We start from the raw sequence: 26,349 nt of genomic DNA, 5'->3' as shown, positions 1-26,349 counted from the left end.
AAATAATAAGTAGATCAAGTTGTTTTATTTGTCTATTTTGTATTTATTTTCTAGGATTCTTACGGTCTTACATTAAAAATTAAAAGATTAAAATAGAAAGGTTTATAGCCATATTTTTGCGTTTAATATGTATATTTTTCATAAGAATGCATATTAAATTATTATTAAATACAGAGAAACATATTCCGCATTTGTTGAGGTACTGGAGAGATCATAAAAACAGCCAAGAGATTAATTTTGTATTATAAGATGGGAGAGAGTTCAGTTTGCAGTCGTTCCAGGAAGAAATCCGAGATTTCGGGCTCGAGAAATCGCTTTTGGTGAATCGTGCAAGGCAAGGAGATATCAGGACATAAACTTATATATTATACTTATACCGTTTTATTCATTTTATTAATACTTATCTTGTTTTATTCACTCTTTACTTCACTATCGACACTCGATTATCTACAGCGTTGTCATCGAATGTTAGTAAAGTAGAGAGTGAATAAAACGGAGTACGTAATAGTTTAATCGGTTTAATCTATTCTATTGTATGTATATAATTTATGTATAATCACATTTATCGTATTTATTGTATATAATAATATCTAATTTATATACATGTGTATACAATATTTGGCAACAGATGTGAGAAAATGAAGAGAATGTAAGGAATTTATAGATGATAAAATAAGACAAAAATAAAATATTACACAATTGCGACCAAGGCAATTTGTTTGTTAATTATAAATATTCACGTAAAAAGTGCCTAAAGCACATGAACCCATACAGCACAAAACTTGCAACAATATTGTTACAACGTTGCAGCAATGTTGCAACAATATTTCTGCAGCTTTCTGTGCTGTATGGGAATATACATATAGACATTATAATTAAAAAACGAAATCCTTATCAAAATTTAAAAAAAAATTTTTGATTTTGTTTTATTTTATCATCTAAAATTACTCCTTGAATTTTCTTCCACTTGTTACCGAGTAATTTATATCATATGTTTATACATATGAAAAGAGGTACTTCTGAATATCTATCCTTATTATTATTAATTCCAATTTCCCGACTCTTTTTTAACGAGCGCTCAATGGTTTCTCTTCTCACACGATGTTTTTTAATTTTTTTCTACTATTTCAACAAGTTTATCAGAAAAGTTATCTCCTTCGTTAACTTGCGTACTAGAGATTGCAATGTCGTCTTTGGCTTCTGTAATGCGATTAAAGTGCGCGACGAATCCGTTGCATTATCATCTTATATTAACAAAAATGTATATTGTTTACAATATTAACGTGCTTACATCGCATAAAAGTACATTCTATACTTTAACTTACCTCTACTGCAGAAGTAGCCATGGATGTATATTTTTCTGCCACTTTAGCAATCTCTTGCGCTTAATTGTATACCAACAATGTTTCCAACTATACTTACACTTAATCGCATCTATATTAAAAATACAAAAAAATTAATAATTGTATTATAGAAGTAATATTCCTAACAATTGATTTTTTAAGGGAAGAGAATAATTTTGAAGCCTTTAAATCATTCCCATATTAAAAATTTACCGAATTTTTTTCTATAACAGACAGAGCAGCAGTAATTTGTTCAGTAGCGTTCTAAAAAAAATATATAAATCATATGAATTTCTCTACAAGTTTATCAAATATTACTTAAAAATTAAATAAAATTTGATGAAGTCGATTCTCATGGACGATACGATAAATCGAATGTTTCTTCTCTCTCTCTCTCTCTCTCTCTTTCTCGGTCTCTCTCTGTCAGCGATGACGATCGGTCGCGCGAGGGTCGCGAGGTGAGTCGGAGCGACGACGACGTAAACGGCCGAAGATAACCGAACGTGACTGTCGAGTTTCCGGTGCCCCGCGCGCTCTCTGCTCTCGCAGCTCTCGCTCGCAAGGAGGTTTGGGAATGGAATGGGATTGAGGAGAGGATTCATAATGGCGCGGGCGTGAAAATCGCGCTAACATGCATATCGAGCGTATCAGCCGTTTGACGTAAGTGCGTTTGTCAGAGTTGCCATCCCGAGCGTGGTTCTACGAGTCGGTTGTAACGGCGAGTCGTTAAATCCGGTGTCGCACTCCGTCCCTCGTCGTGCGTCAGGGTTTCGCTGCCACACATAGCCATGCAGGCTCAGCAGCAACCGCAACAGCAGCAGCAACAACAACAGCAGCAGCAGCAGCAGCAAGGCCACCAGCAGTTAGCACCGGGCACCAGTGTGATACTGAAGATGAACGAGATTCAGCAGCTGTCGACTGTCGGTACGTTGGCATGATCTTTTTACATTTTTCATGCCATTTCTCTACCCCTTTAATCTACGCTTGTCAGATTGTCTCGACTTGTATGTACTTTACGCACGCTCGTTCTCTATTCTCTTACATGGCCGTGGAAAATGGCATATAAAAGTATACATGATAACTCGTTTTATGTCTCGTTACAATTTTTATGTTTTTCTTCTAAAGCTCGAACATAAATTGATCCGTTCCATTTTCAGGTTGTAGCGATTCGCATAGTGTAAAAGGTGCAATTAAAAGAGATTAAATATACAGATGCATTGCGTGCATTCAGCAAGCACACACACACACACACACACACACACACACACACACACACACATATATATACATATGTACATAAGCATCACTTAAGGCCTTGATTTCAGCTATCAGATTGTCAGACTGATTGGAAATTGATTTGCTAAAGAAAAATTTTTCTTCAGCAAAAGGAAAGTCTGAGGTTATCATTTGTAGTCGCTTAATAATTTCCAATATACATCAGTGCAACGCTAAGTTTCAAGTTGAAATGTTTTACTACGCTTTCAAACTCCTATATTGACTCGAATATCTTTGTTGAGATAAATTTAATTTTCAAGTATATCATGTCTCTGTAATATTTTCTGATCGTTGATATCAATGCGATAACACAGCTGTATGTGAATTACAGTTTTTATGAGTCAATTTTAAATATTATAGCTGACAACTTTGAGGCCTGGTTTTTCATTGTCTAGTTAACTTGTGATTAAACTTAACCTGATGTTTTAACCAATGAGCTTCACCTTTGGCATCATCATGGATGAAGCTCATTGGATAAAAACATCAAGTTAAGTTTAACCATTAGTTAACTGAATAATGAAAAACTGGGCCTGAGTAAGCAAAAAATGGAAAATCTGATAAGTGAAATAATATGATATTTGATGCATTCAAGTTTAGAACAAACGTACATTGAATTTTTATGAAATACAAAGTAACATTCTAAGATAATGTTCCAAGTTCTCTACATACATGTACATAACATTTTAACAGTGTTTTTAGTGATAGCTAGATGCTAAAGTAATAAGAATCTCTCTCTTTCTCCCTTTCTCTTTCAAACCTCTGAAATTTTATTATTTTCATTGTTAAGTCATATTTTCTTAAGCTACTCTCAATGTGTAATGTCTTTTTTTTGTATTTCACCTTGGATTTTACTCTTTATATGATAAAAAGAAAAGATAAATGTGTTTTTAGTGATTGTGTTGAGATTTTATTTTAACTGGAACATCGTATTGGAACAAAAGCGTTTTCTTGTTTTCTTTCCATAAATTTACCGGCATCGCGTCGTCGGTAAAGCTTTGCTTGCTACCCCTCCTTCGACAGTGGATACCTTCTCCCTTCCCCCCTCTTCGCTTCCTCCCCTTTCGTTGAACGCGACAATGGAATATTCCACTGGGTACCTATTCCATCTGCCTTCTGCACTGAGAGGGGAGATCTCCCTTCTCTCTTTCCTTCCTTTTTCGTTGCGATAGCTCTCCTGCCTTGGTCTCCCAGAACAGGAACGTGTATAGAGATTTGACACGATGATATGAATATTAATTCGTATTTCTAAATCTAAATGATTCAAGTTGAAATTTCAACTTATTTTTTTTTTTTACTTAAAAAAGTTTAAAGAGCAGTTGTTAATCATCGTAATAACTTTAATGTCACATTTATACGTGTATAGAAGAGACATTGTTTTAAGATGATACATGCTCCATTTATACACGCTTACGTGCAGTTATCTCAAAAATTAGTAGCCAAAAAATGTATAAAAATAAATATGCTCCGTTTTAAAGGAAACGTTTTATGATGAGTAAAAGTTTTGTTTTAAACGAATATGCTTTATAAATTTCAATCTCAGATTAATTTTATTTTTGAAAGATGTTGTAGGGTGATTCTTCTTTTATACAATTTTATAAATTCTTCTAATCGCCCTTTTCAGAGGAATAACAAGATTCACTCGACATTTATCGACTTTTAATTACTATAAATTATAAGTAAAAATAATTTTCTTATATTAATCTAGTAGGATAGAAGTAAAAGCCAGTATGTAACGTAGAATACTGAACAATTTTGTTGAGACTGAAACGTGAAACGGGGAAACGTAGCGTATATAGCGCAGCTGTAAAGAGAAATGAATTTTCTGAAATGACAATGAGAGAAGATACAGAAGAGCGTCGAATGGATACGTACGAGTACGCTCCTGAAATTCCCTCCCGCCGCTCCTCGGCACGGTTCTTTTCGTTCCAATCTGACGCGTCAGTCCCGAGTCCGCTATAGCACCGACCAATCGGCTCGTCCGTGTTGAGCGCTGCCTGCGCACTCCCGTGGTCAGGAGGGAGGGAGCATAGAGGGTGAATCAGGCAGAGGCCGAGGAGAGAAAAGAATAGCCGAGAGCCGGAGCAAACCGGAGAACGAGGCGTACGCCAACGCCAGCCAACGCCAACCAACGCCAGCGTAGCCAAGGCCAAGCGTAAGCGAGTCGTAGAGGAGAAATCGCCGAAATCGGACAAGTCGCAACCGCACGTTCGCCGTCGGAGTTTCCGAAAAAGTGTGTCCGCGGCTGCAGGGCAGAAAGAAAAGCTGTTGGCGAGTTTTCGCGACTTTTGCGCGAAAGGGACCACCACGTTTCTGTATTTACACCGTGTGAAATCGCCGCCGTGTGAAATCGAAGCGATGAGCGTGCACGTTGCGGAGAAAAAGGGCAGTGCGCTCAGAGGCTCCAACGGGCTGATCGCGACTTTGGAAAACGAGGACGATGACTGGCAAAAAGGACAGAACCTCCTGCTGGTCGCGCAGGACACCCAGGGCAAGGAGCTGATCGGCCTGACCGATAATCAAACCGTGGATACCTATTGTTCGTACACTTTCTGGATGTCGCTTCTTCGCCTCTTCGCCGAGATAATTTTAACAATTTCGTCACTGACGAGAGAGAGAGAGAGAGAATGAGAGATTTTTCTTGATACGCACGTCGCGTTTTGTAGTATAACGAAATCGGTTTTAATTTGCGGTTCATATAAATTTGCTCGACAGTCATTTTATTATTTTTAGATATTTCTTCTCTATCATCTTTACAATATTTTGAAAAAAAAGGGGGGAGGGTTACCATTCTCTCTAAAAATTTAACTTATCCTCACACGTTTTTCACTTTTTTTTTTGTCTGACTGGATATTCACGAAACGCGCGAGCATTTTTACATAAAACTATATGTACATTTCTTTTGCTACTATAAAATAGAATTTTTTCAGCGCAAAACTCATTTATTGAGAAACGAGAGAACATTTTTCTATATTTGTTCTCTATTGGGGTCTTAAATAAAGTGAATAAAAGACACAAAAGACTAGGAGATATCTTATTCTTTTGACAAATGTTAAGTCAAATATTGATTCGATTACTCAAACATCTCAAGCATCTGTCTGTAATTTTTGTTTCAGGGTTGCTAGAACTTGCTCACAGGGAATATCAAGCAGGAGATTACGAGAACGCTGAAAGACACTGCATGCAGTTATGGCGGCAGGAGACAAACAACACTGGTGTTCTCCTCTTACTTTCCTCCATACATTTTCAATGTAGGAGATTAGAAAAGTAAGTATAATTTCTAATTATAGACTACAGAATAGAATAGAATAGAATTTATTGCTTCAGCTTTTAACAATGCCAAGAAGGGACTTGGTTTACAATAGTTGTCTTAGTCCATTCATCCGTCCATACCATACGCGTATTTGGCCTATCCTAAAAACTATACCTATTCTTAAACCTACCTAACCTAGCTCTTACCGCTATTGCCCATTACTCTTGACTAGTCTGTTACATTTACACTTTATATCTTTACATATTTACAAATTTTCAATTCCTATTAGCTATTCGCCTTCTCCTCTTCCATCTCTTTGCGTTTCCCCTCCTTCCTCTTATTCGCCGCTTTTTCTCTATCTTATCTAGTATCCTGTTTTTTGTTCTCATCCAACTCCTCATACCATAAATTCTTTTGATTGTAGACTACAGATTGCTATAGAAAGACGAGCAGAGTTTCTAAATTATTATATATCTTTTTGATACGCAGATTTCTGATAAAGTCACAACTTTGTACATTTTAGATCGGCACATTATAGTAGCTTAGCGATAAAGCAAAATCCATTGCTGGCGGAGGCATACAGCAATTTGGGAAATGTATATAAAGAGCGCGGACAGCTTCCGGAAGCGTTGGAGAATTATCGTCATGCTGTCAGGCTAAAACCCGACTTCATCGACGGTTACATCAACTTGGCCGCGGCACTTGTAGCGGCTGGTGACATGGAGCAAGCCGTCCAAGCCTACGTTACAGCACTACAATACAACCCCGTGAGAAAATTGACATTATCCGATTAAGTAACAGTTTACTTAAATGTAGAACGAACAAAACTTTATTCTTTGTATGTATAAGGCTTGCTGTTACGCAAGGCAGATTTATCGTTCTTTAGCTCGTAGATTCAGAGATACAAAACTTTAAATCAAATCAATGTTTTGTTACGAGATAAAGTTTCTTATTTTGAATGAAGTATACGAATTGTGTTGAAATAATTTACATGTTTTGTACGTTGCAGGACCTTTATTGCGTGCGGAGTGATCTTGGTAATCTTTTGAAAGCATTAGCAAGACTTGATGAAGCCAAGGTATGTTTTAGAATCGTTTCTACTAGCTAATAAATTAATTCAACGTGTCACGCACATGTTCGCGGGCGTCTTTACTTCGATCAAGCTATAGAAAGCGGAACCGTCGAGTAAAGAATAGTACAAACACACTCCGCTCCTTGAATTAACAGATTGCCTGCCGCAGAAACTTTTTTTTTTTTTTTTTACTTTGAAGAGATATTTACTCTCTATCCTGAAAATTACCTGATCACCTAAATCCTAAATCCTAAAAAAATTACAATACAGTAAAGGATATATTCTGTTGGCATCTCTGGATCAAGGAGAGCAGAGAAATTTCTTTGGTTATATGATAATAATACAATATAAATTTTTTTTGTTTTAATTAGCAGGAAACGTTCCGCTATCCTTGGGTCTTGATTGACATTTCTTGACGAAGTACAAATGCCTCGCGCGTATGTGCACGAGCTACAGCGTTTAGTTCTCCGCGAAATAAGCGGACCGAACGGAATTCGTTCGCGCAATTATCGCGAGAAGCTTTCAATTGTTGCCAAGCAATTTGCAAGCAGCGCGGTGCACGATCTTCCATCGTTGAAATTAATCTATTCAACCACAGTTTCGAGCCGCAACTTCGACACTTTTCTGTTCCTATGGAACAAGCATATGTGAGGGATGTTGAATACGTAATCGCGAACATATTGAAGATCGTGCACATTCTTTCATCCTGTAAAACCAAGAAAACCGCGTTTTATGTCGAATGAGCAAAATTCGATTTTTCAAAGCGACATTAAGCGATGGTTTTAACATAAAACCCTAAACAATATAACAACTTCTGACAGATGCATTCCAATCCGGATGCTTTGCAAAAACTTGTGAATTTTTCTTATCAAAGCAATGTATTTTTTTTTCCAAGATTCTCAATCGGATATATTCTAAGGAAAAAAATATAAATGTAGAGTTTTTTAAATAATTCATTTTGTTTTTTTGGCATGGTAAACTTATTGCCTAATAAACTTATTACATTAGAGAATTTCAAAGAATTTTATCTCCTACAGTCAAGAGAATAAAGAAATATTTTATAGTGTTTAGGGGATTATTATCAAAGTAACTGAAGAGGATATTCTTTCTAGCGTTGCGCGTTTTGCAGCAACATCAAGTGCGTTTTGACTATTTTGGGGATTCGTAGTGTTGCCGCAGTTGTTTATAAATTGTTTGCCAGTTCCATCTGAGTGGGTTTCAGTTCCACTAAATCCGTACCGATGGTTCTAGCAGCGCGCGAATGTAATGAGCTGATTTGATTTCTTATTTTGGATGTGTAACTTACTGTTATTGCAGCGCACATGCATTACCACGTGCGTACTTAACATTTTCTCATGCGATGACAGAAAGACAGAGAGAGAGAATCTATGGTGTGTATGATAATGTAGAGTGGCGCGAGATCACTTGACTAGTTAAATTAAATAGAAAATTGTTAATCAGCAACGCGATAGTGTCATACTTAGTCACAGCTATGGCTTTCGATGCGAGAAAAGGTCAGAGACCTCGTATATTAACGCGAGAATACTTGTGTTTTTACTGTAAAATTACTAATTCCGAGTAATATTAAAAAGAGAGGAAGAAAGAGGCAAAAAATTGTAAAATTTGCCAGACTTTATACGCCAGAGTATTCAGACTTTCCGAATCGATGATTATAATTCTATCGTTAATCGGTCAAGTGGTCTATTTTTGCAGCGCGGCGCGGCAACGACCGGTAAGGGTGTATCTATAAGTGCTATATATTGTTACACATAAACGCGGTAAATGTTTCGAATGCTCGATTGATAAACGAAATATGATTTATAGCGTATAGATGTGCTCTTATTCGATCCTGAAAATGACAGCAATGAGGAAAGCTTCTCGTTACGCTTCCCGCTATTCCTGAGAACTAGCTGGTACGCTCGTTCGTTTCTTGCCGAGCTCCTTCAGCCGTCTACTTGTATCGACAACATAAGATGATCGACAACTCTTTCGCACCGTTTTGTTTTTCTACGTAACGTTTAGTGATGTCAATGTAATAGAATGTTGATAAAAAGGAAAGAAATGCAATCCGGGCGATTCTGGCGATCGTCAGAAACAGAAACCGCAGCAGCTGGCTGATGAGTTCGGCGAAGCGTGTCCTTCGCAGGCACGTGAATTATCAATTCTTTGTGTATACATATATACAGAAAGTAGAGACAAAAAAAGATAAAAGACAAAGATTGAGGCGAAGAGTAATCAGTGAAGAGACATTAACGCAGCTGTCTTATTGTTATGGATGGGATGATCGACTCTAGGAGGGGATGTGCAGGAGCAATGTGCGGTTGGTCGGTTACCGTGCCGGTTCCTTCGTCAAAGGGTGAATCTGAATCTGGTTATTCAGTAACTGACACTGTCTCTCGGTCTAAGTTTATTATGAGAGCTTGCAAGCCGTACCTACCGAGTCAACCTACCGAAGGGTACACTGCAGGTAAAGTAATTCCCAAGGCCGGTCTCTAAAAACCCTCCCTCTCAACTCGTCCTGTCGGGGGGAGGGAAAAATTTTAAAAATCCTTTATCCCATCCCGCCAAGTATCGCAAAATGACTTTGCAAAGTTCAATAACAGATAAATATGATTTATAACATTCGTATTTAGCATCGTGCTAGTTTTTTTGTTAGGTTTGCCTAAATGGACTGAGATTTTTACGCAAACGGAATCTTTCGGTTTTTATAACATTACAAAACAACACACGATATTATTATCTTTACATTTGACCATTTAACCCAGATTTATCTCTTGTTCTGTGTTAATATTTGCATTCTTATTAAGTTTATTTCTAAAACTGGTACATTCTATGAATATCTTCGTATTCAATATCAATTTTGAAACTATTTTATTATCAGCGAGCAATTCGTTGCAATTGTTTTGCTAATAAATTGTTAATAAGCTTTTTTATTTAATTAAATATGAATAATGTATATTTGATCGAAAAATACAGATTGCTGCAATTGCGCGATGAGCCAAGCTCATTTGTATTATACAATCGTTTCGGATATAACAAAGTCTCCACACAATTCCTTTCTCGCTCTCCTTTTTTCCTTTAATTCCAGGTACCGCACCTTGCAGAGACCGGTCAACTGTAAATGCCCTCTTATTGTTTAGGTACGGATTACTCTGTTCAATATCAATGCAGCCCACCTCTCGGCACGCGCGATGATTATCCACGCTGAATCCTTAGAGTCGTCATTTCTGTTGTCGCAAGTCCTCGCGATCATTACTATTTAAAGATTGAAATTGTTTCTCACTGATAAGCTTATTTTCGTTAATCGCGAGACTGGGTCGACTTGACTTTAGCGTACGACTTTCTGCGTGCGGTCGAGTCCGCCGGACGCATTTCGGAGACTCCACGCGCATCGTAAGTCGCACGTTTCAAGATGACGCCTCTAGCGCGCACCTTAATACCTTTTATCCCGAACCTACCTGATTCCCATCCAAGAATGACTTTTTTGACCATTCGTGAGACAACCTTCGTTCATTCTGTTTCCATTCCTTACCTCTTTCTTGCATCTTGATGAGCACAAGGATGGAAGACCGATGGTGGGCCTTGAGGGACGAAAGAAGAATCCAAAAATTTACTGAATTTTTTTATAATTAAAAAAAACCACAACACGATATATATATATATATATATAATGATATGTTCATTGAACATTGTGAATTTGCACTCTTTTTATGTCCCTGATGTGCACAGATGTTGCAATTTCGATATGGTATACTTTTATTTTCAGGAATTGTACGTTAGATTGTAGTAGAAAATTTATTAACGTGCATAATTTTTATGTATGATTTCATGCAGGTTTATTCTCCTACATGTTTTTGTTTCTACGGATTATGGTTTTCACAGATATATGCCTGGATTTTTTCTTCCACTGATCTTCGATTCATTAATTCCAGTTTAAATACTCTATATTCGTTTATAATTTTTTTTTTTTTTATTCATCTTTAAACGTTTAGGATGTTGGAAAATGATTGGAAAATACTTAATTCAAGATGCGTATAATACTCGCTGAACTAAGTAGAAATTGTTTAATCTATATTAACGAAAGATTTTTTTCATGCAATGTTAGAAACAATTTTCGTTAAACATTTTAAATGTTTTGACAAGTCTCTAACAATTTTTCATATATTCTTAAAGCTAATATGATCCTGAAACCTAAAAGAAAAATGATAAATCTATCTGACAAACGTAATCATCCGATGAAAAAAAAACTCATGGGGAGACTTGGGCTCTAAAGAGACATCGAAATTGTCCAACGTTTGAAGATGGGAAGGAGAGGCATGGTGAGGAAAGGAAACAGAAGTGACATAGAGTGGCAAAATATATTCTTTTTCCTTCGAGATTAACGAGGAGAGGATGAAGGGAGAGAAAAAGAAAAATGAGAGAAAAGCGAGAGCGTGTGAAAGGGAGAGAAGCTGCGGCGCGGCGATGGGAGGTCGGGCATAGCGCGCGGCGCGCGTCCCTTTGAGTTCGCGAATAAAACCGCTATAAATTGCATTCTGTTTCTCTAGGCCTGCTACTTGAAGGCGATCGAGACACGACCGGACTTTGCGGTTGCTTGGAGTAATCTCGGATGCGTGTTCAACGCGCAAGGAGAGATATGGTTGGCGATACACCATTTCGAAAAAGCGGTTGCCTTGGATCCCAACTTTCTGGATGCATACATCAATCTTGGAAACGTATTGAAGGAAGCTAGGATTTTTGACAGGTTTGTTCAATAATTTATTAATCATTCTTGTTTTATTTTTATTTTTTAAATAATATGAATTAGGATGATGATCCTACATAGCTAAATTTGTTGAAAAAATTGCCATTTCGCAAATGAAGAAAATTAATTTTCTAATCCTGTTAGAAACCGACCGCACACTAACTGTGAATATATTCCTTAATATTTTGCTTACTGAGACATGTTCAGAAGAAATTTGTCTCTCAAACAATAATGCAAGTGACATATCAGTAATTAGAAGAAATTCAATTTTATTCATTTGCGAAATGACAATTCTTTCTACGTTTATACATTTACATTTTTCGATGTATACATTAGAAAATTTTAAAAATAAGTACGACAATTTGGCATGAATTTAGCAGATGAAATTTACAATATAAAACAGTTTTTTACATCTTGTGCTCAGATGAAGTATAATAGTACACGCACAGTGTTGATCAACCAACGTCTTGAAATTCTCGTCGTCGTCGGTTTTAAAGTCTGTGCGAGATTAAAAGTGGCTTTAGTTATTCCATTGTGTATCACAAAAAAAATCATTAATGGGCAGTCCAAAGCCATACAATGTACTTTAAGTCATTTTACCCCTATTCTCTCTATTAATATTCTTATAAACATAGAACGTCGGTGCTGTTGTAATATTTCTGAGTTTGTTGCTGAAATTTTCAATGAAAAAAGAAAATATTAAGGCAAAATTGTGTAAATGTTACCGACTTTTAATAGTCGTTTCATGCACTTGGAAACAGGCGAACATAGCGCATGAGCCGTCGAGTCTGCACCGAAGATCGATATTTATATAACATCCTTTTCAAGTTCATCGTCCTCTGCATTCGAACGGGAATTCGGACAATGCACCGTTTCCCTTCAAACACAATTTTTACGGTGTATTTCACCTAATTAACGTTCGTTCTTGCATTAATTTGTAGCGCACGAACTTTAGATATTTTACATCACTTCTAGATATAATTAAATATTCTTAGTCTTACAGAGACTATTAAAGAATCCATATGTCTACACATTATCGCGTTTCTATTTTTAATTTCCAACTGAATATAAAACGTTTCCGTACATTTCTTATCTTCCTCTTGAATTCTGGTGTCCTATCAATGGTATCGTCCTTCGCAAAGATTTGTCCGAAACATAAATAAAGAAATAATAGAAAATAATAAAAAACAAATTTCGTTAGGCTATGATTAAGACAATCACATCGGTTAAAGGATAACTTGGATTTTTGCGCATTTTATCTTTGCTTTCTTCTTATTGATCCATTCTTCTTACTGTGTGTATATGTGTGTGTGTGTGTGTGTGTGTGTGTGTGTGTGTGTGTGTGTGTGTGTGTGTGTGTGTGTGTGTGTAAAGTGAATTAAAATAAAAATAAAAGCGAATAGACAGAAAATACAATTGATTGTGATAATAATGGAGCTATTGCGTTTGTCCGGCTCCGAGATTTCCTCACGCATAAAGTGGGAGAAATTCGAGGACAACTATCGATTCCAAAAGCCGCTCCGCCCCCATTGGAGCCTTTCGCCTCCCGTTGTGGGAGGATACGCGTGCCCGTTCAGCTTTCATTCGCTCGCGAGTTAAGCGGCTTTCCTCTGGCTGCTAACATCTCCCGGAGCTGATCCATCTCCCAGGATCCGCACGTCGAAGGATCCGTGTTTGTGTAATTCCTGCTTTAACTCCTGCCGCCTAGACATCTGTGGATCCTAGGATAAGTGAATCCTAGATCTACGAGGATCCGAGGATCTGCGCAGTTCGTGCTTGTGTGGTTTTTATTTCGATTTCTACGCTTGGATATCAGTGAATCGAACATCTGCCTATTCAAGGATCCGTACTAATATACTTTTTGTTTTAATGCGTGCATTAAAAATATTAATAAGCCCATAGAGACGTAAAAAAATATTCAAAAAAGTCTGTGTCTTTCGTATATTTAGAGAGCCGCCGCGTTTTACTCAATTTCTGCAACTCGAGAATTGTACTTGGAAATATTCCAAAGAGATTGAATTCAACTTGAACCAACTTGATGTTATCGGAAGGATTATCTGTTTTTACCAAATCTGTGGATTAACAATAAAATTACGAAGGGACTCTCAAGAATTAAAAATTCTAATATTTAAAGAAGGCTAATGAGAGTCAAGTGCGCGAGAGTCTCGATATACAGTATACACGGTGACACTAGAACATGTATTCTAGTTTGATTTATGTTCAATAAAGTTTGCAATTTAAACAAAAATTGTAACCCCAAGAGCCGTACTTCAGCCTTAGCATTAGGCTTCTTTAAATATTAGGATCCAACATTTTGTGTTGAAAATCCATGATTTCGCAAACCCAATGCGCTTTGAAAAATCCTTGTTCCCTCGCAACCTGCATGAAAAATAGTGCTTTCAAGAATTCCTCTTCCGCCCCTAAATGAATCCTTAGATTCAGGATTCTTTTGCATTCCTGTCTCTAAGGATTTATAACGGACGTCTAACGTGCCGCGTCGTCAAAGATCCTTCCTTCACCCACGGATCCGTGGTCTCTGGGATCCGCGGATCCAAGACAGCCGGGATGGGGAAGGAATGGACTGCCAGTGCGTGGTCGTCTATACGGTGATTTCGCCTTCGACCACTATCGCACCCGCGCTTCGCGTTCAAATAGAGGACACTCTCACGCGACCCTCCACTGGATGCGTCTCCTGGATCAGGCGATTCGTTAAAAGGTTCATCAAACTCGTCTATATAGCGCTGGGAGCTATATTAACAACTAGTTTCTACAATCACGAATCTGCAGAAATAAGAGAATAAACTTTTTTTTTCTTTTTAATCATAGAGAGAAGTGGGGTTTATTTATTGCTAAAATATTATTAGTACATTCCTAACGTCCCTTTCATAAGCTATCGCCAAGATGATCTGAAATCAATGATTGTTCTTTAATTATTACAATTATTACAGAGCTGTAGCCGCATATCTTCGCGCATTGAATCTTAGTCCTAACAATGCCGTCGTACATGGAAATTTGGCATGCGTTTATTACGAGCAAGGGTGAGTTGGTATCTTACATTTGCATTATGGGAATTCACGGATAAATTTGATATAATGTTGTTTTTAAAAAAGAAAAAAAACGTCATGTTTTTCCGAAATCTTTTTAAATCTTTTTTAAATAATCGAAAATTATATAATATAGGCTCATTGACCTGGCCATTGATACGTATCGTCGTGCTATCGAATTACAACCAAATTTTCCTGATGCGTACTGCAATCTGGCGAACGCTCTCAAAGAAAAGGGACAAGTGGTCGAAGCGGAAGAATGTTACAATACCGCCCTCCGGCTTTGTCCCACACACGCAGACTCTCTTAATAACTTGGTATGAAATTATGCTATTGTAATTGTAACTAATCCCATTTTAATTGAAATTAATGAAGAATAATCAAGTATGTATAATGAAATGGGAAAATTGTTTAGGCCAACATAAAACGCGAGCAAGGCTATATTGAGGAGGCAACTCGCTTGTATCTTAAAGCCCTGGAAGTATTTCCTGAATTTGCGGCCGCCCACAGCAATCTCGCCTCTGTCTTGCAGCAGCAAGGCAAACTGAACGAGGCACTGATGCATTATAAGGAAGCAATTCGCATACAGCCGACCTTCGCCGATGCTTACTCGAACATGGGAAACACGCTGAAAGAGATGCAGGATATACAAGGTGCTCTACAGTGCTACACTCGGGCTATCCAAATCAATCCGGCCTTCGCTGACGCTCATTCCAATTTGGCATCAATCCACAAAGATTCCGGCAACATTCCCGAAGCGATTCAGTCTTACAGAACGGCGTTGAAGTTGAAGCCAGATTTTCCAGATGCCTATTGCAACTTGGCACACTGTTTGCAAATAGTATGCGACTGGACTGATTACGAAGCCAGGATGAAAAAATTGGTATCTATTGTTGCTGAGCAACTGGACAAGAATAGGCTGCCTAGCGTGCATCCGCATCATTCCATGCTTTATCCTTTGTCTCACGAGTTCCGGAAAGCTATCGCTGCTCGGCATGCTAATCTTTGCATTGAAAAAGTAAGTTTGTTTAATTCTAATTAGATGAAACTTTTTAACAGCAATTATATACTCTGCTGTGTACAATATATAACGATTAATATTGTATTGTGTTTTAATTTGAAATATTCTCACTGTCGAAAATGATTTATATACGAATAAATCTATACGTTGTGCAGATTCATGTTCTTCACAAACAACCATATAAATATCCGCGTACAATCGGCACGCGATTGAAGATTGGATATGTTTCATCGGATTTCGGCAATCATCCGACCAGTCACTTGATGCAATCGATACCTGGCTTGCACGATCGTGAGAAAGTCGAAATCTTTTGCTATGCACTTAGCGCAGATGACGGCACTACCTTTCGTGCGAAGATAGCGCGAGAGACCGAACATTTTGTCGATCTCTCTCAGATTCCGTGCAATGGCAAGGCCGCCGATCGCATAAACGCCGATGGTGTTCATATTCTAGTGAACATGAACGGTTATACAAAAGGCGCCAGAAATGAAATCTTTGCCTTACGACCAGCACCGATACAGGTCATGTGGTTGGGTTATCCTGGTACCTCCGGTGCAAGTTTCATGGATTATCTCATTACGGACGAAGTCACTTCGCCGTTGGAACTCGCCAGTCAATACAGCGAGAAACTCGCCTACATGCCACACACTTACTTTATCGGCGATCATAGGTACGTAAATTTATTTTTCATTTCTTCGTGAATTTTTTTAAATAGACAATAAAGATGAAATATAAAGATTACACGACCGTACTTTTGTAAAATCTTATTCACGAAAAATACAATATGTAGTTGGGCCCCATTTAATAAAATCATTTATTTACTCTTAGGCAAATGTTTCCTCATCTGAAAGAACGTTTAATCCTGACGGACAAGTTGAATCATAAAGGCAAAGTTGCTGATAATGTGGCGGTAATTAATGCCACGGACCTGTCTCCGATGATTGAGAATACTCTGGTAAAAGAGATTCGCGAAGTAATTGTGCCGGACGCAAAAAAGCAACCCGTTGAAATTTCACTCAAAGTTGCCGAATTACCGACTACAACTCCGATCGAAACTATGATCGCTTCCGGGCAGTGTCAGATGTCCGTGAACGGCGTTGTTGTTCAAAACGGTATGGCCACAACGCAGGTAAACAATAAAACTGCCACGGGCGAGGAGGTACCTCAGAATATTGTCATCACAACCAGACAACAGTACGGTTTGCCGGAAGATGCCGTCGTTTATTGCAACTTTAATCAATTGTATAAGATTGACCCACTTACTCTTCACATGTGGGCACATGTAAGTAATGACGAAATATTTTCATTAAACGTAACTTTTTTTTCTTAAAATCCTCCAATCATTTAATTATAGATATTGAAAAATGTACAAAATTCCGTGCTGTGGTTGCTACGTTTTCCGGCGGTCGGCGAGCCCAATCTTCAAGCAACGGCGCAACAGTTGGGACTGGCGCCCGGCAGAATCCTATTTAGCAATGTCGCTGCTAAAGAAGAACACGTGAGACGTGGGCAATTGGCCGACGTATGTCTAGATACACCTCTCTGTAATGGACATACGACCAGTATGGATGTTTTATGGACTGGAACACCAGTGGTTACGCTACCGGGAGAAACTCTAGCCTCTCGTGTCGCAGCTAGTCAATTAAACACTCTTGGTTGTCCCGAATTGGTAGCACGAACCCGGCAGGAATATCAAGAGATCGCTATTAGACTGGGCACCGATAGGGAATAGTAAGTATTTCAAAGTATTTATCGGCATCTTCTCCTTAGAAATAGTGTATTTTTTTTAATAGGCTATAACATATAAAAAATTAATAACTTAATAAATTGTATCTTTTTATTTGCTAGCTTGAAAGCAACAAGGGTCAAAGTTTGGAAGGCTCGATCAGAAAGCCCATTATTTAATTGCAAGCTATATGCCATGGGCATGGAAATGTTGTATACAAAAATGTGGGAACGTTACGGGCGTGGAGAAAATCCTGATCACGTTTCAGCTATCGATAAGAACGATGGTCAAAAGTCATCGAGCATGTCTTAAAATATTTGACGTTTACTTACTCAGCTTCAACTTTGCGATTAATGATTTCTCTTTAATGGAAGTTTTAGCATTTGCAATCATGGTTAATGTATCTATTTCCAACGCGGTCTCGTATAAATTTCGTACATCCCCTGCTGACTGTTTTGTATGATAAATTCACGGAGCTTAGACTCTAGACGGTAGATTAATATGTACATTTAAGATTTCATACGATATTCGTATTCCGTCTTTTTATGATTTTTTTATGATTATTTGCGCGTTCAATTAAAAATCAGTTGAATCGCATTTTGTGAGGAATCGACAAAATTATAGAAAAGTGGTTCACAAATATGTAAAATTAAAAGAAGTGTTGAAAACGGTAGCAGTAAGAAAATATTGATATTATCTGTAGAGAGTATTTCCAATATTTTATTTTTTTTATTTTACTTTTCTGCAAAATGACTGATTTGCATAAAATATTGGCGGTGGATTTATTGAATTATCAAAAATCATTGAGAAAAGAAAAGCATCTTAATGCTCTAAGCTCCAAGAATTTTAGGGAATTGTAAACATTGAGTATCTTAAAAATAAGCATCAAATACTTAAAAAAGAGTTAATAAATGAAAAATTTTCATCTTAACAGTATTTATAATTTTATACATCACAAGTTACATTATACACGATAAACTACAATTGAAAATCCACTGTTGTACATTTTGCTTATGTTATTGCAATTGTCGCATAAATTTGATGAATATATAAACATGCTATCGAGATATTTATCCTCGCTTTCTGTAGGCGACCTCTTCACGCAGAAATCTGCGCATGTGATTTGCTAAAGAATGCAAGGATACTTAACAAAGATTAAAGTTAATAGAATTTCCTCTATACTTTATCATATCGTACTCTTTCCACTTTCACAAAAGATATAAAGGTTGCAAATTTTCATCTTTAAAATTTACAAAATTTTTAAATTTTGAAAGTTTTGAGAGTTTCTGAAAAGCAAAAAGCCAAAAAAGGTTAAAATGCAAAAAATTTGCAAAGTCTTACCACTTCAAATTCCAAAAATTGAAGTTGCCAAGGGCCCAATAATTCAAATAAAGAACTATCACAAATCTCTTTAAATTCAAATATCTATTTAATGAAATTCCTAAGGATATAAAAATTATGAGTTGCTAAAAACCTTAGAGATAAGTGAATTGATAGAATTTATGTGAAAACAGAGAGAAAGAGAAAATTCTGCAAAAAATGTATCTAAAAAACTACAAATATAAAAATTTTGACAATTAAATGCAAAAGCTGAATATCGAAATAATTTTGCCAGCACTCAGTATCACACATACTTTTATTTTAATAAAATAATACTGTTAAAAACTTTAAAAAATGATCCATGTTTGATGTGCGTGCATGTGTATGCGCACGCAGGTGTGTGTATGTGTGTGTATGGCTAATGTCAGCAAAATTAAGTTTTATTTGTAAAAATATACATGATACAATTATTAATAAAGTTATTTTGATATTCAGTTCTTTGATTGAACACATTCTACTATCTCCATTGTTGGGATCCTTTAAACGTCTGAAAAATAAGATGATGCTTAACGATCACGGACAACATATGACACCTGTATTATATCAAAAGACTAATAATAATGTATCTGTAAATATTAAGAATAATTGTTAATTATTTACATTAGTTCAATAGTGGATATCGTACGATATGCGGTACTGACGAAATATGTAGAGAAATAAAAAATGATAGACTGTAGCAAATTCTGATTTATGTATAGAGAATAAAAGCGATGAACGAAACGATCTTTCACAGTTTGTGCGTCGGTATTGTACATCCTGTGGTTTGAAACATTTGTGTCGATTCTTACATCAACACAGTAGTGTAGTAATTTTAATCGACAGAACTGTATTTCGATGGGCAGCGAGTACCAAGGAATAATTACGTTCTTAATGTAATAATCGCTCAAGTATGACTGTATTATATTTTCAATATGCTCTAAATTTAATTATAATCCATCGTTGTATTTAATTTAATTGAATAAATATGGGTTATGAGAATTACCATGAAGATCGGTGAAGTCTATCACGATTAGAGTTACTCCATTGCTAATAAATCCAGAGCAATCGTAGTATTGTCAAAGAATATGTGCACTTGATTATCTGTTTGATCGAGTTTACGTTTACACATCCCAACAAATTTGAGTCGAATATTATGATGGATTGGCATCAATGTCGTGTTGACACCAAGTTTGTGTTCTTCTAACGGAACACGCTGCTATAGGATGACAACAGAAATTAAGTAGAATCTACCGTTTTGTAATAATTTTAAAGTATATACTCAATTTTGCAGCTGATCTGCCGTCGTTCATTGTGTTAACAAAGTAGTTAAAAAGTTGTATTTCTATACTCTAAATTCATTGGAGCGTGATACCACTGCAAAGAATTTAGAAAGTACTCCCATTAATAAAATTTAGAACACTTAGCAAAATTATTTATTTTACACATATTAATTATTTGAAATACGAAACATTTTCAGCAAAACACTTTCTAGTACTGATTTCAATGACTGTAAACAGAATATTTTTTTCCTCCCTCCAATATTACACCGTTAAAAATGTCACGAAATTACATAAATTTTTAATACACAATGGTAAATGATATTTAAATCATTCGTAACTGAAATGATATTTAATGTACATGTTAACAAAGTTAAGTTTAAGTGAATTAAAATACGTAAGTACTAAAATTTAATATATTTTTAATATACAGAGGTAAGTGATATTTCAATTCACCGTACGTTGTGTAAGCATCAATGTACATACATACATGTTCATTAAATTTAGTTTCGCGCCAAAATTTGCACACCTCGCGTTTGTCGTCGACTATGAGCCGCGAGAGTTTTGCCAGTCTTGTTGATGCGGTTATTGTCAGTTATTGTCGTATCGTCCTCGTATTCCTAACTCCCCTACTGGGACGGACACCAATATTTATTGAACTGAACTCGTCGAGACGGTTGAATTATTCGAATAAATGTTTTTGTTGGATCTTGTGGAAGGTTGGATGTAGAGGTTACGATATCGTCCTTTTGCGAAAGAGAAAAGAGGACGGGTTATTTTCATATTGAAAATAGAACTGGAACTGAAACGTTTACCGCGAGGTATCAAATAATATGCAACGTTCTATTTATTCGTGATACAAAATGTAAGTACGTTACACGTAAATGCACGGTTGTAAATTTGAATCGGCGACTTTCTTAGCTGACATTGCGATGTGCGTGAAATAAACACACTTGTAACTAGGATTGCCAGATGTCCGGGATTTCCGGGATTGTCCCGGAATTTGTCGACTGGTCCCGTGTCCAGTAATGAAAGTTTTTTGTCCCGGAAATGATATTTTTAATATGGTCACATGTAGAAATGATAGTAAGATAATTTATTTTTCAAAGTTGATATGAATAGTACGAATAAAAAGTACAAATTATACTTTATGATAATAAATAAAAAAGATTTCATATAATAGTTTTTACTTTATTATTTCCTTTAAATAAATCATATACACCGTTATCAGGCGACTCAAAAACTAGGATATGTAGTTTTCTTAGTTTTTTTTTTCTAAATAATCAGAGAAAAACTTTTAAAAGAAATATACATTTTAGTTTTTTAACTCGCTTTTCTATCTTAAAAAAAAAGTTACTTCAGTTTAAAATTATTTTTTAAAAATTGATTACAGTATACTATGATTTATGTGGAGACATTACTGATACAAGAACTCTTTAACAATAATTAATATCCGTTTTTCAACCATCGTCTCAGAGATGTCTCGGAAATATTGATATTAGATCCGGCAACCCTACTTGTAACGCGTATATGCGTAAAGAATCGGCAAAGATCTTCGAAGTTGTTGAAGTGTAAATAATATCATTTTCGTCGGTGGATTTTGCATTTATATAAAATTGAATTGGTGAAATAACCGTCTGATCGGTCCATAACCAAGAAAGTCGCGAGTACTCAAAGTAATGAATGTGTACATTAAATTCAATAAAAATATATGCTTTTAAAGTAATACACGCGTCAATGAAATTTAAGACATTAGTAAATGAATATTCTTCATTGCTTTTCATTTACGTGCTTAAACCAAGCTTCCATTACATATTAATTAAAAGTCATTTAAGAAATTTTATTCTAACAGTGTGTTTAATCGCTTGGAGTTGACTGGATTTATAAGGATCTGTAACTTTATGTTGAACGAACACCGTTAAATCATTAATTGAACGCAAATCCAGTTTAAATATTTATTGTTATTAATATTTGCTGTAGAGGAACTACATATATTGGAATTGGTTTCTTTCTGTTATAATACCACACCAATTTCAAACAGGTGACGCGTAATATTAACCGTAGGATCGCAGATCGCATTTCTTTGATATTCAATCCATCAAGCATATCCACCCATCGTCGGTTCAGAACTATCAACGCCCGCTCTCGATAGTTGCTATTTGGATACGTGGCAGATAAAAGCATTGTAATGCGGACGTTTAGGTTTCATGACGCGCGCTTATCGCATCAAGTCTGACGAATCGTTTTCCCGCGCCTCCTCCGATTGTGACGTCTAAAATTCTGAAAATATTTCGTTCAAGAGATTGTAAAATCTTTAAGATGTCTTGATTTTGATTTGTTAACAATAACAGAAAACGTACCGAAGACACTCTTACTTATTTTGTATTGGTAAATGCATAAAATAGATACAATTCGATTTTCATATCACGATCAACATTTTCAGCGAAAAGAACAAGCTACGATCAAGATTTACAACTATACTTATTTGTTAATCCACAAATGCAAATCGAAAGAGGAAATTAAATTACTTTGGTATATGGGGCATTCCCAATGGGGTGAAAGAAATCCACCTACAAATAAACTGCTTGGGATTTTTGAAAATGATAATGAAAACATGTTAGTGGACATATTGTATAAGGTTGATGATAAAAAAAAACAAATATTATAAATATTATAATTTACAAATATTATAAATATTATAAATATTATGCGTATACGTAACGCAAGAGGAAATGATTCACGTGGTTTTTTATTTTTTATATGATGATTCAATACGTATACGGTATATAGGCACGAATCTTACAATTAAAACGAAGCGCTGAGAATAAATTCCGAAAACGTCGGAAATTAATTACGCTTTTCCAGGTCAGTCCGTATAAACGCGACATGCGCAAGTCCCAATTCTTGCTTTTGGCACACAGCAGCGGCACTGCGATCGTGTTTCACGCGACCCTTAGGCGCAGTATCGATTGCCGCCACCTTGCGAGGGTGAAATTGGGTCGCAAGTACCCTTCCCATAGGGAGCAGTCGCTCGCTATTCTCCCTCCCTCTGTACATGTCATTTTATATTGTTCTCTCGCTCTTACCAGCCCATTGTTAAATTCGTGCCGTTGTCGTTGCTTTTGTTAACGTGGCTAATAATAATCGGAACAGGATGCATCCTTAATGCTACAATATAATCCCATTTGTCATATTTCTAATGTATTCCTTACGTAACCGTGTTTTATTTTTATTCTTTGAAAATGTTTTTTGTTTTTCAATACGATATTAAATTGTAAGCGATTATTTATGAATGTCAGGGACACTTGTCCCAGATCCGAAATAGTAAATTTACGTGCGCGCGCGCATGTGTGTACTCGCGGCCCATTTACCCTCTTCTCTTTCTAACTTGGTATTTTATTGGTACCCTCTGTCGTCTCCTTTCTCTTTTTTCTTACAGGTGCCTACTTATGAGAATTTTCAGAACATTAACATCACACCTAAATTGATAAAATGCATATTTTAAAAAAGAAGATGATTCAATTCTTGACTTGCGAGTCACGCTGAGTCGAGTTCGTTCTTTAAGTGTCCACTTGGGGAACCCTGTTTACATATTCTATCATATTCTACCCGCAGTTTATCCATTCCCCGGAACTTGTCGGTCTTCAGTGTCACGTGGATAGGGTATAGTAGGCTGTTAGACAGCGAGCGTTTTGCCCCTCTGCCCGGGGTAGGTTGCTCGCGCGTTTGCGTTTTGTGCCTCGGAGAGGGTTGCTAGTGGGTGGGGGAAGGGGGCATCTTTGACATAAATAATCAGTAGTGGAGCACCGCGGTGCCGGTCTGGTCGCCATAGCAACGGCATCGATCGAGGCCTACCGAGAGGTCGAAGCTAAACTACCCTCCTTTTTTCTTCTTCCCTTACTATCTTACTTCGCGTAATCCTTCTCTTGCTCTACACAATTCGTCCGCCAATAGGGTCGGCTCTTCCGCTCTGCTTTCTTAATAATTTGCCTCAGCCGCTTCCGCTTCCTGGTCGTTTAGCCATCCGGCAAGGACAGCACATGGATTCTTATCAATTATCAGCTCATTTTTTTATACAAAAATTTTATACGCGGAGAATATTGCATCATACATTAATTATACATGTAATTATACATGATGCTTTAGAAATGCGCGAGTATAGATTATCTTTTATGTTATTTAACAAATTGTTGGAATTTGTAAACATACAATACTATTCTTCTTAAATAAAATATAAATTATCTAAAGAAGGTTTAAAAAATATTTTTTTTCTTAGATTTCTTTTAAATTATCTATATTAGATACCTCTATTAAAAAAGATAATATTAAAAAAATAGTGTTTTAAAAGAATAGTATTTTTCTACTTTACATCTTACAGATGCCTACAAAAAAATATAAAATATAATGAATGAACTAAATCGAGAACGTTGAAAAGAATCGTGCTGCAAAAGCTTAATGAATCTTTCTAACTGTAAAGTTTTCTTTGAGGTGTAAAATGTCTGCTAGAAATATTTTAGAATGAAAACTGGGTCTTGCCTAGTAACCTACTTTACTATATTTTCGAATACATTGGATCGATATTCCGTTTCATTGGATATATGCGTATACGCGCGCGCGCACATGTTTCTGTGTGTGAGCATACATATATATAATTGGAAAAAAGATTAGAGTTAACCCTAAAACACATTAGTGGGTTTGAGAGATCCCTTTTAAAATTTTGATCACTTGCTGTATGAAAACGGAATGAGATAGGAAATTCGAACCACGGTATAAAAAAAGTTTGAAATCGCCTTTTTCACTTGATATGGTTGATAAACTTTTTTGGTCAACTAGAGTTCGAACGGCACGATAGCAAAGTTTCGTTGGGGTCAATGGAACCTATGTAGTGTGTGAATGTAACTTTTTTATGAGTAATTTTACATTAAAAAACCGGACAAAATATATTCGAACAGGTTTGAATATGTTTTGTCCATTTGCGTATGTTACTCACATATATTCTGTCTAAAGTTAAAATACTATAGTGCTGTGGAGAAGGTTTCTATGCGAAGTCTGAAATATATCATAAAACGCATCAATTTTCAATTTTAGACACTTGGAGTTAATAAAAAATATCTCATATTCTCCTTGTTACACAATTATATTTTTTAAAAAAAATAATAATAGTTTCTTCTTTGTGGAAGCGTGACTCTTTAGCAATAAAATGCCATATTTTGAAGTCATTAAAAGTTTTTTGTTGCAAAGATATGATTTTTTAAAGAAAAAATAAATTTTTGAACAATTTTTAATTTTCGTTTAATGATTTTTTCTTTATAACTTTACAACAAACCATTTTTCGACCATGTCGATTATGCAGTCATATTTCTGTTCATTTCAGATTATGAACGTTCATTAAAGAAAAAGATTGTTGATTGGAACCAAAGTTGTAGATTCTCCAAGTTGAGCAAGGTTAACCAGATGAGAAATACATTAACGTAATTCTCCGGATCGAATGTGTTTAAAAGTTAAATATACTTTTTTGGACATTTTGAAATCGATTTGGATCAAGTCTCTCTCTCTCTCTCTCTCTCTCTCTCTCTCTTTCTCTCTGACGCGCGCGCGTGTAAATGTTAGCCTGACGTGGGAAAAGCGCGGAAAGAAACGGCGAGTCGCGTAATCCGCAGTCCAACGTTCGTGTACGACGTTCGTGACGAAGCATTTCAAGGCTGAGCGCTGTCGTCCCCCTTGTCCGCCTTCTCGTCCCAGTTCGTCCACCGTCGGTTTCATCCTCGTCTGTCCGGCATGTAAGCGGTGTATAATCACGTCGCGTCGCGTCACGTCGCATCGCATCGCGCAGCGGCGGATCTATCCCTATCGCATGACTCCGCAGCGTTACGCAACAGCGTGAACGCGACGTTGCCGAGCGGTGATGCCGAGCGTGAGTGCGAGCGCGAGCGCGCTCGCGCTTGGCCACAACCGCGGCCAAGAGGCGGAGGCGTATATACATATATATATACCAAGTATATTCACATATGTACATATACGTATATAACTCGGTAGACACGCGCGTATGCTTTGTGACGTAGGGCCTGGTTCGCGACTGAGGTTGTTATAGCGGTCTGGTGGAATCTAGGTAAAGGCTCGGGGATCCGACCTGGTTTGAAATCCGCGATCCCGATACTTCCGACGTGAATGCGTGAGCGGTGCGTCTTTGCTAATCTCCTCCATTATCGTCAAGCAAATGCAGTTTTAATTATTATGC

General features: G+C 36.7%; 1 protein-coding gene and 1 long non-coding RNA gene across 3 annotated transcripts; one reads left to right on the top strand and one right to left on the bottom strand.

Annotated features, from left to right (window-relative positions):
* Nucleotides 1-1,883: 1,883 nt before the first annotated feature.
* Nucleotides 1,884-19,843, top strand: LOC105204720 (UDP-N-acetylglucosamine--peptide N-acetylglucosaminyltransferase 110 kDa subunit). 2 transcript variants are annotated; one of them, XM_011173911.3, is made up of 12 exons: nt 1,884-2,267; nt 5,732-5,882; nt 6,392-6,635; nt 6,878-6,946; nt 11,488-11,684; nt 14,633-14,722; nt 14,865-15,045; nt 15,144-15,746; nt 15,905-16,419; nt 16,578-17,031; nt 17,104-17,480; nt 17,598-19,843. In XM_011173911.3, the coding sequence occupies exons 1-12, from the start codon at nt 2,132-2,134 to the stop codon at nt 17,785-17,787; spliced, it is 3,207 nt and encodes a 1,068-aa protein (XP_011172213.1). In that variant the 5' UTR covers nt 1,884-2,131; the 3' UTR covers nt 17,788-19,843. The 2 variants fall into 2 exon arrangements, with proteins under 2 accessions (XP_011172213.1, XP_011172211.1); XM_011173909.3 differs by lacking the exon at nt 1,884-2,267 and adding an exon at nt 4,714-5,154.
* Nucleotides 4,258-4,615, bottom strand: LOC120359688. The gene is made up of 2 exons (XR_005576450.1): nt 4,491-4,615; nt 4,258-4,419 (listed from the first exon to the last, which is right to left on the bottom strand). It is a non-coding gene; the product is annotated as an uncharacterized LOC120359688 (long non-coding RNA).
* Nucleotides 19,844-26,349: the final 6,506 nt, after the last annotated feature.

This window comes from Solenopsis invicta, chromosome 16, assembly GCF_016802725.1.
Source record: "Solenopsis invicta isolate M01_SB chromosome 16, UNIL_Sinv_3.0, whole genome shotgun sequence".
Lineage (NCBI taxonomy): Eukaryota > Metazoa > Arthropoda > Insecta > Hymenoptera > Formicidae > Solenopsis > Solenopsis invicta.
This window is presented reverse-complemented; position numbering and strand designations above follow the sequence as displayed.

Bases quoted from the DNA above. Each gene is read 5' to 3' on its own strand.
- LOC105204720 (XM_011173909.3), top strand. From the start codon at position 4,974: ATGAGCGTGCACGTTGCGGAGAAAAAGGGCAGTGCGCTCAGAGGCTCC. The intron at 6,636-6,877 runs GTGAGAAAATTG...TGTACGTTGCAG, and splicing joins CAGCACTACAATACAACCCC to GACCTTTATTGCGTGCGGAG. The intron at 17,481-17,597 runs GTAAGTATTTCA...TTTATTTGCTAG, and splicing joins CTGGGCACCGATAGGGAATA to CTTGAAAGCAACAAGGGTCA.